Genomic DNA, 14,234 nt, shown 5'->3' with positions numbered 1-14,234 from the left:
AGACCCCCTTCTCGGAGCAGATGTGGCAATTAGATGGGTGATGAATGTAAACTGATGGACAGGGATGCCGGTGCTGGAAGAACAGTGCCCTGCAATGAACGTCCAACTCCGTCCGTGAAGTTGCCTATAACAAACCCGCTCTCAGCTCCCGAACTTCTTCTGGTCAGCCCGTGACCCCCATGCACCATGTGGAGTGACTTCTTTAGGGCTGTCCGCCCAGCTAGACGTCAAGCTCCCCGAGGATCCCTATGGCCTGTCCCCTTGTCCCCTCCCACAGTGGCCAGCCCAGTTTGTGCTCAAAATGTTTGTGAGGGATAGATGACTGATGATTCCAATAGTAGTAACCTTTTCCAGCAGGTACTGCCTTTTCTGGGTATCTCTCTCTCTCTCTCTCTTTTTTTTGAAGAGTTTATTTATTTATTTTATTTTATTTTATTTTAGAGAGCGGGGAGGGGTAGAGGGTGAGGGAGAGAGAAAATCTTAAGTGGGCTCCATGCTCAGCACTGAGCTGGACGCAGGGCTGATCTCAGGACCCTGAGATCAGGACCTGAGTCAAAACGAAGAGTCCCACGCTCAACCCATTGAGCCAGCCAGGCGCCCCTCCGGGTATATCTTAACAGACAAAATGATTTTCCTTGGTTAGTAGCCCGGATGGTGCCCTTGATTCCCTACCCTGAGCAGTTTGGGCTCTTTGCCATTATTTTGGTTCTGCTCTGGCCATTTTCTCTGCTTTCCCCAGTTCACACCACCTTGTGGTAAGATTCAAGCTCAGTGTCTCAAACGTGCTGAGTGGAAGAGGGGCTCCGTAGGGTCCCAGTCCCCATCCTGCTCTGATCCCCATCTCTGCCCAGCCACTTACTCCTCCACCTCCAGCCAGCTACTGTGCCTCGGTTTCCTCATCAGTGAAGTGGGGAGATGAACGGGACCTGCCTCCAAAAGTTAGCAGAAGACGAAATGTACGGCGCCTCGGACGTGTGGGGCCCTCAATCTCCGCGGATGTCTGTCCTTTCACTGGGGTGGGGCACTGCCCCTGAGCCCGCTGAGCCAGGGAAAACTTTCGGAGGCTCCGTAGCTCCGTAGCAAGACCGTAGGCCGGCCGCAGAGCAGCGGGCAGGGGCGAGCACTGCTGGAGCCCCTCTTCGGTCCTGCGTTCCTTCAGCAGGGAAAGGTGGCTGGCTTCAGTCACCCCCCACTCCCGGGGGGGGGCTGCGGGAACGCGCGCCAGACCCCGCCGAAATCAGTGGCCACATTCACTTCATTTCCTTTCTTGAAAATTAATAAAGGCTGCTCAAAATTCTGTACTCTTCAAAGCACCCAGCAATCAAGGCAGTTCCTCCGGTTCCTACTTTTTTTTTTTTTTTTGGCCTCACACTTTGTCCCAGATGAAAGGAGCCCAGTGCCTCCCCCAAATCCTTTGGAGCCCTAGGAGGGACTGCGGGGATCTGAGCCCCCCGCCGCTCAGCCGGGCCCCCGGGGAGGGGGGGTGTCTCCGTCCAGGGCCGCCCCTCCCCCCAAGGTCACCCAACTTTTTCCCGGGGCCCCGCGGCTCCCGGGAGGGTCGGGAGGGCCCGGGCGGGGCGCGCGGCGGGGGGGGCGGGCACCCGGGCCGCATTAGTCATTGGCCAGAGCGGGCGGCGGGCGCGAGTGCTGATGTCAGGCGGGCGCGAGTGCGGCGGGCGCAGCGGCGGCGGCCGCCCAGCAGCCCGGGCTCGGGTGGGGGGGGCGCGAGTGGGGGTGGCGGGCAGCATGCTGCTCGGCTGCGGCTCGGCCTCCCACACCCGCGGCGCCCTAGTCCTCGCCAGCAGCGGCCGCGGCGGAGCAGCGAGCGGCGCCCGCGTCTGCGGCGGCGGCGGGCGCCCGGGCGGGGAGCGGGCGGCGGGGACCCGGCATGGCGCTGCGGCGGGGCGGTGGCGGCGGCGGCGGCGGGGCGCTGGGGCGGCTGCTGCTGTTGCTCAGCGCCGCGTGCCTGATCCCGCCGGGCGCGCAGGTGAGGCGGCTGGCGCGCTGCCCCGCCACTTGCAGCTGTACCAAGGAGTCCATCATCTGCGTGGGCTCCTCCTGGGTGCCCAGGATCGTGCCGGGCGACATCAGCTCCCTGTGAGTGAGTGGGACCCCTCCGGTGCCCGCCCCACCCCGCGCCCGCCGCCGCCGCCGGGGAGTTGCCTCTGGCGCTGGGACCGCGCGACCCTGACCCCACTTCCCAGCCTCTTTTTGGCGTTTGGTTGGGGGCCCGCTGTGGGACGTGGGTGGAGTCTCGGGCCCTGGGGACGGTGGAGGGAACCCGAGCCCCAGAGCCTGGGAACCCAGACAAGTCCCCGTGGCAGTGTTGCTTAAAGTGTGGCCTGCGGGCCACCTGCCTCAGACCCACCTGGCGGGGGTGGGGGGTGGGGGGGTGAGGGAGCTCGTGCCAATGCAGATTCCCGGGCCCGCGTTGAATGAAGCAGGGTCTCAGGAGTGGAGCCTTGGAGTCTGCATTTGGCGTCCCAGGTGATTCTGGGGGTGCATTAAAGTTTAAGAGGAGGGCTGTGAGGGGAGAGGTGGTCGGGTAGGGGAGCGTGACTGGAGTGAGCGTCAACAGGGGAGGGATGAGGCCTCACCGGCCCACCTCGCGTCTGGGGCGGTGGTTTACACCGTGTCCTCCTGCCGACCCGTCCACACTGCAGGTTGGGAAGAACCCGAGTAAAGGCATGCAGCCTCTGGAAGTGGGGGGCCACCTCCTGAGGCCTGGAAGAGGGGAGCACAGGGCTTGGCAGAGCTTTGGGGCATGAGGGGCACCCAGGCCAGTGGCCAAGTGCTGGAAGGCAGCCTGACTTCTTGCCCCTCTCCCCACCACACATTATGCTGGCTGCTTTTTCAGCGCTGGAGGAATTGACAGGAAGGGTTCCACCTTATTTCTTCACCTGCTGAGAGATGCTTTCAACCCGCCCTCACACAGCCACTCTCCCCCACAACCGGCTCTCCTAATGGCAGTGGAAGGGGCTACGGGGCCATATCTTTACTGCTGGGAAATGTTTCTGGCTGAAAGCACTTCCTCCTTCCAGGCCAGAGTGCTGGGGTGATGCCCACTCAGTCACAGAGGCAGGGAATCCCAGGGGCAAAGTTGCTCAGGTCCCTTGTACGACACGCCCCTGCTTCCCACCCCTGGCAAGGTCCAGGGGTGAAGGGGTTCCCATTGGCATTACAGAAACTCAGGATGACCTGGCTGGCAGGAACGGGGGGCCTTTTTGATTACTGATGTTGCTAGGTCGTGTGACATGGAGGATTCCAGAAACTGGAATTCCCCTTGTTAAATCCTTTAGAACAGCAGCTGCTTAATTGATCTGCCTGTTAACTGAAATAATTTTGAACTAATGTGTGGCGGTCCTGCTGTGGCCAGAAAGGATAGGGGACCCGGTGGCAAAAATAGTCGAGCAGCTTGCCCCTGTATTGACCATTATATCTGGCAGATGGCATTGTCTCCCACCGGACATTCAGGTTCAGGTGTCTCTTGAGTTTTCCCCCAAGGCTTTCACAGTGCATTTAATCAGAAGTGCTCTGAGTGTCTTTCAGAGATGTGCTCCCAAGGGGAATGCTTAATCCTACCCCGGAGTTTCCCCTGCGGACATTAATGCTGTGTCCACACAAACAGAATCACGGGCAGAGGTGAAGCAACTATCCATTTTCAGCCAGGGCCTCCTGTAGTTAAGAAAAGGAAGTGAGGAGATTGATTTAAACTTGCTGAGATAATGTCTGTGGAAGGAGCTCTATTATTCAGACTAGTTTTCATATTGATCCAGCTCATTGGGAAATGGCTTGACTCTTCTCATTTCTACCCCTGAGAAGCCCCTGGTTGACTATTTTAAGCCTCATCCTGCGTGGAGGAGTTCGAAACACAGGTGGAGGATAAGACTGGTTGCCCAGCCTACAATCACTTCTAGAAAAATAAAACAAAACCCCAAAATCCTAGGCCTTGTTTTGCTTCTCTTTTGCCCATAGGAGCCTGGTAAATGGAACATTTTCGGAAATCAAGGACCGAATGTTTTCCCATCTGCCTTCCCTGCAGCTGCTGTGAGTATGGGAAGTTCTCTCTGAAAATGGGGATCCTGAAGGTGCAGTCCTGGGAGAAGCCATCTCTGCCTCTTTGGTGTCAGTCCTTCCTTAAATACCCCAATAAACTCTCGGTGTTAACTGTCCTGTGGTGTCCCCACCTATCTGAGTCTCAGGCTCTTTGCTCAGTGTCCCCTCCTTCTTTTGACACACGTTTTCCTCAAAGACTTTATCATAGATCCCAACACCTGTATTTGGCAACTGAGGGACGTGATTACACTGAATGATGGCCTGAATTTCACCTAAATGAAGTGTTTCCCAGACACCTAACTTTAAAAGAAAACCTACATTGTGGGGCGCCTGGGTGGCTCAGTCATTAAGCGTCTGCCTTCAGCTCAGGTCATGATCCCGGAGTCCTGGGATTGAGCCCCGCATCGGGCTCCCTGCTCCGCGGGAAGCCTGCTTCTCCCTCTCCCACTCCCCCTGCTTGTGTTCTCTCTCTGGCTGTGTCTCTCTGTCAAATAGATAAATAGAATCTTAAAAAGAAAACCTACATTTTAAACTCTTTATGTGTCTCTGGAAGTAGAAGTATTTTTAGTTGACTGACCATGTAAACGATTGGGCAGCATACTATACGTTTATATGGAAAATTTTATTTAATCATCCCTACAAGGAGAGTATTTTTATTTCCCCCTTTGACGGACAAGAAAATTAAGACTCAGAGAAGTTAAGTAACTTGTCCAAAATCCCAGCCACAATTCTTTTTTTTTTTTAAAGATTCATTTATTTACTTGAGAGAGAGAGTGTGAATTGGGGGAGGGGTAGAGGGAGACAGAGAGGGAAAGAGAGAATCTCAAGCAGATTCCCCGCTAAGCATGGAGCCCCTCACAGGGCTCCACCTCAGGACCCTGAGATCATGACCTGAGCTGAAAAAAATCAAGGAAATCAAGTGTCAGACGCTCAACCACTCAACCAACTGAGCCACCCAGGCGCCCTCCCTTCCCCACGCCCACCCCCAAGCCAGAATTCTTTTTTTTTTTTAAGATTTTATTTATTTATTTGACAGAGAGAGATAGCGAGAGAGGGAATACAAGCAGGGGGTTTGGGAGAGGGAGAAGCAGGCTCCCTGTGGAGCAGGGAGCCCGATGCAGGGCTCGATCCCAGGACCCTGGGATCATGACCTGAGCTGAAGGCAGATGCTTAACAACTGAGCCACCCAGGCCCCCCCCCCCACCAGAATTCTAACCCACACTCATAACTGCTCTGCATCTAGCCACTCTTGGCGAGTACTCATGTTATGCCTGGTATCCCAGTTCAGTTATTGTTTGCTGATGAAAAGAAATGTCCAAAAAGCAGTTTTCAAAAGCAAGTCAGTGATAGGCGAAGTCATGAGTACATAGCTCATTCTGTTTGTTCTGTTTCTTAAATTTGAGATGAGATTAAAAATAAGCAATGTACTACAGAAAAATAGGAGGAAATAGCCTTTAGGAGGTCACTTCTCATCCTAAATAAACTTAATGTTGATATTTTTGTTCTTGAAATGTTATGGACCTACTCATAACATTGTACTTAACATTTTAAAATCTGTAATTTCTTGGAAATTTTAGTTCTATTAAAATATACTTTCCATATGCTAGAAATGCAATTTTAGGTATCTCACCAAATAGACTTAAGTGGTGACTAATAGAAACCTATGTGCTGATAAAGAGTCTTCTGAAGATTTCTTAAACTTTTTTATTATTTCTCATGGAAATGTATAATAGAGAAGAAAAGATTATTTATTTATTTATTTATTTAGGTCTCAGCTGTGTGACCTTGGTCAAGTCACTTAACCTCTCTGGGCACAAATTTCCCCCTTAAAATAGAGTCGGATTAGGTCCTTTTAGATCTCTGATTCCAGGACTGCTTGTGCATGTTAAAGCATTCACTGGCTGTTTAGTTGTGCTGAGCGTTAGAAGGTTTTGAGATACAGCTATCAAGTCTTATTTACTGAGACCTACCGGGGAGAAAGGGTAGAGCAGTGGGGGTGACCGGAAAATCTAGCCAAAAGAATCCACTTGCCACCGTCCATCGCATCTGTGAGTTGGGCTGTGCACCTAATGAGCCAGTCTTAGGCTGAGAAGAGCCCATGTTTGCCATGGATCAGAACATAGCGAAAGAAACCGAAAGAGTTTCGCTATGTTACTCAAGGTGTCCATCTCTGCACTGAAATCCATCCTCTACTTTCAGATTGCTGAATTCTAACTCATTTACCATCATCCGGGATGATGCTTTTGCTGGACTTTTCCATCTTGAATACCTGTAAGTTCTGTGCTTTGTCTCTTTTCTGAGCATTTGGCATGTCCATAGAATCGCTGTCTTGCTTTCCAAGCAGGAACAGCATCTCTCAGAGAGCTTAGGGGTGGAGAAAATGGAGAAAACCCCATTCTCTTTTCAGCACTGACCTTTTATAGTTTACTTGTGTATAAACATGCTGGGACAGGAGGAGGTTGGAGACAAAGCGGGTGAAAGCAAACAAAGAAGGCAAGATATTCATTCATTCTCTGCTGACATTTAATTTGGCATGTAGTAAGCACAACTGGAGATTGCGTTGGATATTTTTACCTCTCATAACTAGGCATGGATTTGCTGATGAGCCAAAATAAAGCTGAAGGATTCTGAGTGTTACTTATTTTTAAGTAAAGTCTCCGTATATGGGGATACACCTTCATGTTTTTAATTTGGCTCTCCTAGATCCCGTTTGCAGTATCTCCTGTGGGCTGCTGCTGAGAGTCTAATTTTATTTTTTTCTTCTCTATAAGAAGAGGGCTTTTTTTCCTTTTCAGGTGTCCAGTTTTCTTCCCGTAGCAATGAGCTTTGCCCGTGTTCTGATTTCGTTTCCTGATTTCTTTTCTGATTTGCCCCTCCCTGCCCCCTCCATGTCCGTTTCCCCCTTAAAAGCTTTCATCCTTGTCTTTTGTAATTTTGTAATAATATTAATCCTGCTATCAGTTGGGATTTCCTTACTTAGCATTCAGAGGGATTTTTAAAGCCTCGTCTCTGCTTTCTTATCTGAGGTTAACAGGTAGATGTTTGAATTCTAAACACATCCTGGGTCTAAAAAAAACTCTGCTGATTTTATGTCCTTAGGAAAGAGGTCTCTGAAGGAATTCTTCCTCCAGAGTACACATAATATGTATACTTTCCTAACAGCCCTGATAGTATACGTAATATGGAAAGCAGGGTATGACGGAAGCTAAGCCTAACCAGGTTCTATCAAAGCACACGAACAGCTGATGGCGGTAGTGAATGTAAAGCTATCGGTTTTCTCTTGTGAGCAGTTCATCTTACTGCCAAGGTTATTGAGGGGAAGTTCGCTTATCAGTCTATACTGAATTCTATTACTGAATAGACCCCTGATTTAAAAAAAAAACACATCAAAAAGATGTCAGTACAAGAATCAAGAACTATTTCACTAATGAATGGCATCGTGTTGCAAAGCCTCTCCCTTGGACTATCTCATCAAAGACCCTCTTACATTTGATGTCATGGGATGCCATAAACTAAAATTTAGTTCCCTGTGGTCCTAGGGAATAGTTGGAGTGCATTCGCTTCATGTATTTCCCATAAAGACTTTAAAGCATGGTCAGAGTTATTACTGCAAGGTCCTGTGTGCAAGCCCTAAGCCATTTTAGCACAGAGCAAGAGGTTTGGCCCATGCTCAACTTCATTATATTTCCTATTTTCTAGTGGCTTAGAGATCTTGAGAGAATCCTGCCTTGTTACCCATTTGTTCAGAGATTAGACTGTGTAGGACATGCTGAAGTCAAGTTTGCCAGAAGCCAAGCTTAATGGAATTCTCCCTCGGCAAAAACTTGAAGGCAGAGATGTAAAACAATGAGCTCCCCTCAAGAGACAACGATATTAATGAAAGTATTAATAGCCAGGCACTGTGAAATATAAGAAGGTTGGAGTGGGGAAGATGTCTGGAAGCATTCCAGTCTTGCAGAGTTTTAAGAATTTCTTGCTTTTGTATAGGGCTTTCTTTTTTTTTTCTTTTCCCCCCAAGATGTTTTTACCCATGTTGCCAGCTCCGAATGTGAAGCCTTCCATGCTGCTTTTGGAAGGAGCGCAGAACATACATTTGTGTGCACGCATTCTTGCACACAAACCCAGCTCCCGTGCAGCTACCTAACCCTCAGAGATGAATGTTTTAAATTCATGCATGTTTTCAGATTTTGTTTTGAATATCACTTTTTAGAGATACTAAGTCAAGAAAATTCCGTTGAATGCTACTGCTTTTCTCTTTAGGTTCATTGAAGGGAACAAAATAGAAACCATTTCAAGAAATGCATTTCGTGGTCTCCGTGACCTGACTCACCTGTAAGTCCTGTGAAAAATGTTGCGGGTCCTTTAATGGGTGGCATAAAATCCACTTCCTGGTGCCTTGCGCTTTCTTGGCTGCACTGTACATATCGTTAACATTCTCTCAAGGAAACTAATTTCCAGGTTGCCCCAAAGGTTTCTGTGCTGTTGATCGGACACCAGCCTAGTGTCATTACCCATGCACTTGGCTTTATGATCTTTTCCATCAACCTGATGGGCTGTTGTGGACCATGTGACTGTATGTGCGGTGAGGAGCCCGCTGAGCCGTGAGGGGTGGGCGGGGGGGTTATGGAGGAGGCGGGAAGGAGACCTCCATCCACCCACACCTGCTGTGTGCGGGGCACATACCTGCGTGCTTCGTGAGCCTTCTCTTCTTTATCTTTCACGATATTTAGTGAGTCTCCATTTTACAGATTTGGGAACTGAGGCTTCCCTGACTCATTGAAGAATGTTGAGTGCAGGATCAAAATTAGGAAGAAGTGGAATAGAGACATTTTTGTGGTTGCTCTAATTTGAATGCAAATAGCTTTTTCTTTTATGTTGGATTAATCTGCAGCTTAAGCTAAGCTCTCTGGCTTCTTTAATAGCTTTCTGGAGGAAAAAAAAATTAAACAAATTGATTTGAATTGGCATATCAGAATGAAGCAAGTACACACACTTGGCAAACTTAGGAAGCCGGAAAACATTGTGGCGGTATTTATGAAAATGTAAAAATAGTCATTGTCTTGGTAGGAGCAATTTATTAGCCAGGGCCAGGTCCCATGTGCATGATAGGTATTTTGTGATTGAGTAAGATAACATGTCTCATCTTGGTGATAAAAGGAAAATTGGGAGAATAGGAGGATGTTGAGTGGGGGTTTTGGGCAGGGGTGATAGAACGTTCGGCAGGTTCAGCCTTGACTGATACACATGTAAGGAGATAATCATTTACATCAAGTCCTGATACAGCCAAAGGTGTCCGTCCACAGGCTCAGGGAGCACTTGGTTCTGGAAGCCTACCAAGCAGAAGCCCTGCCTGAGTTAAATAAAGCTCCTAGAATAAGAAGATGAGGGAGGAGCGTGGGAGGGAGGTCCAAACATCTGGATCGGCACCATCAATACCAGAGAGTGTCAGCCTCTTGTTGCCATTATTGCTCCAGGTTTTCCTTCCTTTCTGGAAAAGTCTTGTTTTGTTGTTGTTTTCTTTTGTTTTTTCAGATTGAACCCAGATACCAAATCCCCATGTTCCTGTAAAGGTTAAGATAATGGATTTGGAGTCATGTAGACTTGGGTTCAAATCTCAAAGCCGTCATTTATTAACATTGCTTGGCCTTTCTGAGCCAGAGTTTCCTTATCCTGAAGGTGTGGGTGATTACACTGACCCCATAGGATTGTTGCACATGATGGGTTAATGCTTGCTTGCAAAGCATCCAGCCCATTACCCTTGGTAAACGCTCAAGGGCTCAAGGTATGGTTGGCGTTGCTACCATCATCATCATCAACAGCAATATCATTGCCTCCGTCCACTCATGAAGAAGTCTCCATTTTCTCTATGGACTGCCGAGGACCCTTGGCAGTGCGAGCGGCCAGACAGGGTCTGCTAAGAAGACAGCTGTGGGTGTCTGGAGAGGAACAGCTGTGGCCAGACAGATCTGGTTCCCAGAAGTCAGGAATGAGGGGCTTTGTTTTTGAGCAAAAGCTCTGGGCAGATCATGAACCTAAGCAAAGCCCATGTGACTGACTGAGTTAGCCCAGATGTCAATTTTCATTTGACCAATTGGCTATGGGTCGTTGGCCTGAACACAGGTGTGACCACGCCGGTATTGTGCATGCGTGTTTGCATATCTTTGCACAGGTTTGCTCAGGGACGCATGGACTTCTATGCATGGGTAGGTATGTGTATATAGTGTGTGTGTACAGAACTGTGTGTGCATGCTTGTTATTCGTGCACACAACCACATGTGTATATAATGCGTGCATATGTGTTAAAAGGCACCTCCTATTCTGTGTGACATGTAGAAAGCAAGAGTCCTTTGGGTACTTCTTTTTTTTTTTTAGAGAGAGAACATGCAGTGGCGGGGGGAGGAATAGAGGGAGAGGGAGAGAGGAGTCAAGCAGGCTCCACACCCAGCGCAGAACTCGACCCAGGGCTCGATCTCATGACCCTGAGATCATGACCTGAGCTGAAATCAAGAGTCAGATGCTTAACCAACCGAGCCACCAAGGCGCCCAGGTCCAGAGTACTCGCCCGATGCAGTAATTTGCCATTCTATAGTCAAGCGTATAGAACCCGCCTCTCCCCACTTCTCCGTCCTCATTTCCTGAAATGTCTGCAGAGCACTGCTCTCTCCGTGGACCCCCGTGCACACCTGACTCATCTTATAACTGGGCTTTTCCTCACATCCTTCCCTTGACCGGAATGTTGTTTCTTCTACCTTCCACCTCCTATAATCTGCTTTTCCTTCCAAGTCCAGATTAAGTTCTGTCTCCCCTCCTGGAGCCATTCTTGATCTCCCCTCTGCCCTTCCCAGAGCCCTTACTCTGGTTCCACACACCCAACACTTGACCGTGGCAGTGGCCATACTGGTTGGTACTGTTTCATGATGTCAGTTTTATCCCCCCCCCCCACTGCATTGAAAGCTCCCTGAGGGCAGGGCCCAGGCGGATGGTTCATTAGCTCTGCTCTTCCCCCAGGCGTCTAGGACTGAAAGCCAGCACGACATTCTTTCTGATTACCTGGTTGATCAATCAGTTCCTTACTGAGTTGGATTTTCCTTACATACTCTGCTTCTGGGCAAATCAAGTGACTTTCAAAATTGACTCCTTAGGTTGGAGATGTAGGTAGTAATTAAAGCATTTAATGCATTGTTTAAAGAATGAACCAGTCCTCCCCACTTCATCCCAGTTTCTGTAAACTTCTAAGCAAAGGGACCAAGAAGTCACTATCTGGACTTTGCTTGTTTAAGGATCTGGTTTTTATCTTTTATGACTTTTTCCAACACCTACGGGCTCACATTCTTGTTCTCAAGAAGCATAGATCAGGTTTCAAAGCATTGAAGAAGCAGTCCCAATCTGTAACTAAAATCTAGGACATTTGTTTTCCAGCAGTCCTATAAAGCCCAAGGGACAGGTTGCTGTTAAGTAGTTTTAGAAATGAAGTAAGTGCCATAAATTTGTAGACAAAATGAAGTGGAAAGTGAGATGTTATGCACTTAGCGTGAGTGGAGTGGATAGTCCATCTAAATAATTTGGCTTTCTGAAATCCAAATTGAACACTTGGAAAGGTTGCTAAACATACTGCTTTTTTTTAGCTTTGACCATTCCATCTATTCTTGTCACTTCAGTACCATACGTTTCAATTAACTAAAAATGTTTAGCTAAATAATTAACCCTTAATTAGCTAAAAAAGTTGTTTGGACTTTCCAGAAAAAATGACCCTCAACCAACAAAAAAGCAAAACAAACATTTTTTTTTTAATTTCAGAAAGCTACTTCTAGGGCATGTTCTGTCTGATTCCATAGTCAGCCTATTTTCCAACATCTTTAAAAATGTACCAATAAATCATTTAGGAAAGAAAGATAAAATAATAGATGAAATTGTATTTTAATCCATTTGTGGTTACCTAGGTGGGAAGGCACATAATTCTGAAATGATTAGGTCTCCCCATAGTCTCTTGGTATCTTGCAGCAAGTATGTTTGGGCTAAAATGGGCTCAAAGTTTTCTCTGCGAGCTGATGCTAAGGAGGGAGGAATGCCCATTTCTTTAATTCCCCTTTCTGCAGTGGATCACTATGAGGCTACGGAAGGCTAATTTCATGCATATATTTTAAAGAGGTTGGTGCTGACTCGTCTGCGTGTTTATGATTTATGCGTCTTGCTGTTTGTATTCCCCCATACAAAAGAAAACAAAAGTAGACATCAGTTTCTTGGCTGACTCCCGTTAGAGCATGATGCCCAGGGCGGGAAGCACAGACTTGATGAGCATCTTTCAACACCCAGCATCTTTCTACGTCAGCCGCCCAGCACCGCGGACATTCATCTTCAGCAGGATGATGACAGGGCACTGCATGATCCTGAATCATCAGAAAAAGAGTTGACGATATTCATTCTTCCTGGAGAGGGAGAGCAGACTAGGACATTTTGGAAAGATCTTCAACACTGAGAGCAAAAATGCAAAATGTTTTCTGGTCAACCTTCGTTAGTGAGAAGATGCAATTGATCACAATCAGTTGTTCTCTAAACATTGTAGTTCTTTGCAATTTTTATATTATCATGGGGCTAGAGCTGAGCATCTTTATGTGAAAGAGTATTTACTGAATCCTTTCTTAGAGTCACAAGTCATAGAATTCACTTAGATGGGCTGTGAGGGAACTTCTTGGACAAGACTATACACCTTTTCTTTTATCTTTCTCACTTAAGTGCTTCCTTCATTCACTCAACAGAGACTTAGTGAGTTCCTGTTAGGTGCCAGGCACTGTTTAGATGCTGGGGATTCAGATGTGGACTAACCCAAAATCTCTGTCCCCATGTTGCTTATGTATAGGGAGAATACACAGCCAATAACCGAAGAGGTAATTAAAGTAGGTAGTATGCCAAGGGACAGTCGTGCAGTGAGGATCAACAGAACAGGGAAGGGAGATGGTAGAGGTCAGGGAAGGGGTGATCGTTGAGGACAGACCTAAAGGAGAGCGAACTGTGTGCTAGAATGAGCTGTGTGGGTAGCTGGAGGAAGACCGTTCAGGCAGACGAATCACAAGTTCGGAGGCCTCGGGGTGGGAGCGTGCCTTGCCCGTTTGAGCAGTAGCAAGGGGCCCAGTGTGGGTGTTCTGAGTAGTCAGAGGTTCAGTCCATCGGTAAGTGGGAGTGGGGGTAACTTGACAATGGAGAGTCTTGTATGCCATCAAAGGGATTTGGCTTTTATTCTGAGAAACATAAGATGCCATCCAAAGTTTAAGAAATGTATATAAATAAAGAGCTTAATAAATGCTTCTTTAAAAAACAAAGCAAAAAAACTTACATTGTACTCCAGCATCTGTAATGCTGTCTTTGTACAACAAATCTCATTTCTTTGTCTCAGTATCCATGCGCAAAGCCAGAAATTGAACCAGGTTGTGCTGAAGAGGGTTAGAGCTCTGTTTTAAATCATTAGCTTTGTTTCCGGGACTTTGGAGTGACAGGGCATGAGGATAATAACCACATTAAAATATGACTTTCTTGTTCTAGTTCTTTGGCCAATAACCACATAAAAGCACTCCCAAGGGATGTCTTCAGTGATTTAGACTCTCTGATTGAACTGTAAGTAAGGAAAATTAAGTTTATGTGTGCTTGTCATTGTGCCCCAGTTAATCATGTCTTTAAGCCCCCTCTCCCCATCACTGCATTTCTTTTATGCTGTAGTTAGGAATCGGTGACAAGAGTGCATGGTGGGAAACAGCATACATACAGTTTATATTGTATTAGTTAGATCTTGCCATGTTGGAATACACTTAGTAGCATTAGGCCAATGGTAAGGTAGGCTTGCTGGTGTGAGGTTTCCTTTCTCAAGGTAGCGGATCCCTCTGTTTTATCTTCTAGTGTTCGTCACTTCTCACTGGACATTGATCAACAAGATCTTAAAGTTTCGATCGTGTTCGCAAAAGCGATCTTCTTAGAATGTCCTGATTTTGTTTGTGAGAACCTGCATCTTGGGGGGGTGGTGTTCTAATGTCGACCCCGTCCCCCCTTCCCCATCTCCAGCATGGCGTGGTGACAGTTTCAGGAGAGTTTGGAGACATGGTGATAGGTTAACTCTGTGAGCTCTCTGCAGGCTCTAGTTAAAATCATGATAAGTACAAGAAATAGGATGTATTAAATACAAATTTTTA

General features: G+C 47.5%; 1 protein-coding gene across 1 annotated transcript in view; it reads left to right on the top strand.

Moving 5' to 3' along the window:
• The first annotated feature begins 1,888 nt into the window (after positions 1-1,888).
• LGI2 (leucine rich repeat LGI family member 2) overlaps positions 1,889-14,234 on the top strand; it is a 31,920-nt gene continuing 19,574 nt past the window's right edge. Inside the window, exons 1-5 of the mRNA XM_032400113.1 lie at positions 1,889-2,097; positions 3,976-4,047; positions 6,256-6,327; positions 8,317-8,388; positions 13,594-13,665. Coding sequence (XP_032256004.1) covers positions 1,889-2,097; positions 3,976-4,047; positions 6,256-6,327; positions 8,317-8,388; positions 13,594-13,665 — 497 coding nt within the window. The remainder of the gene's footprint in view (positions 2,098-3,975; positions 4,048-6,255; positions 6,328-8,316; positions 8,389-13,593; positions 13,666-14,234) is intronic.

The sequence above is a fragment of the Phoca vitulina genome, unplaced genomic scaffold (genome assembly GCF_004348235.1).
Source record: "Phoca vitulina isolate PV1807 unplaced genomic scaffold, GSC_HSeal_1.0 scaffold3, whole genome shotgun sequence".
NCBI lineage: Eukaryota > Metazoa > Chordata > Mammalia > Carnivora > Phocidae > Phoca > Phoca vitulina.
This window is presented reverse-complemented; position numbering and strand designations above follow the sequence as displayed.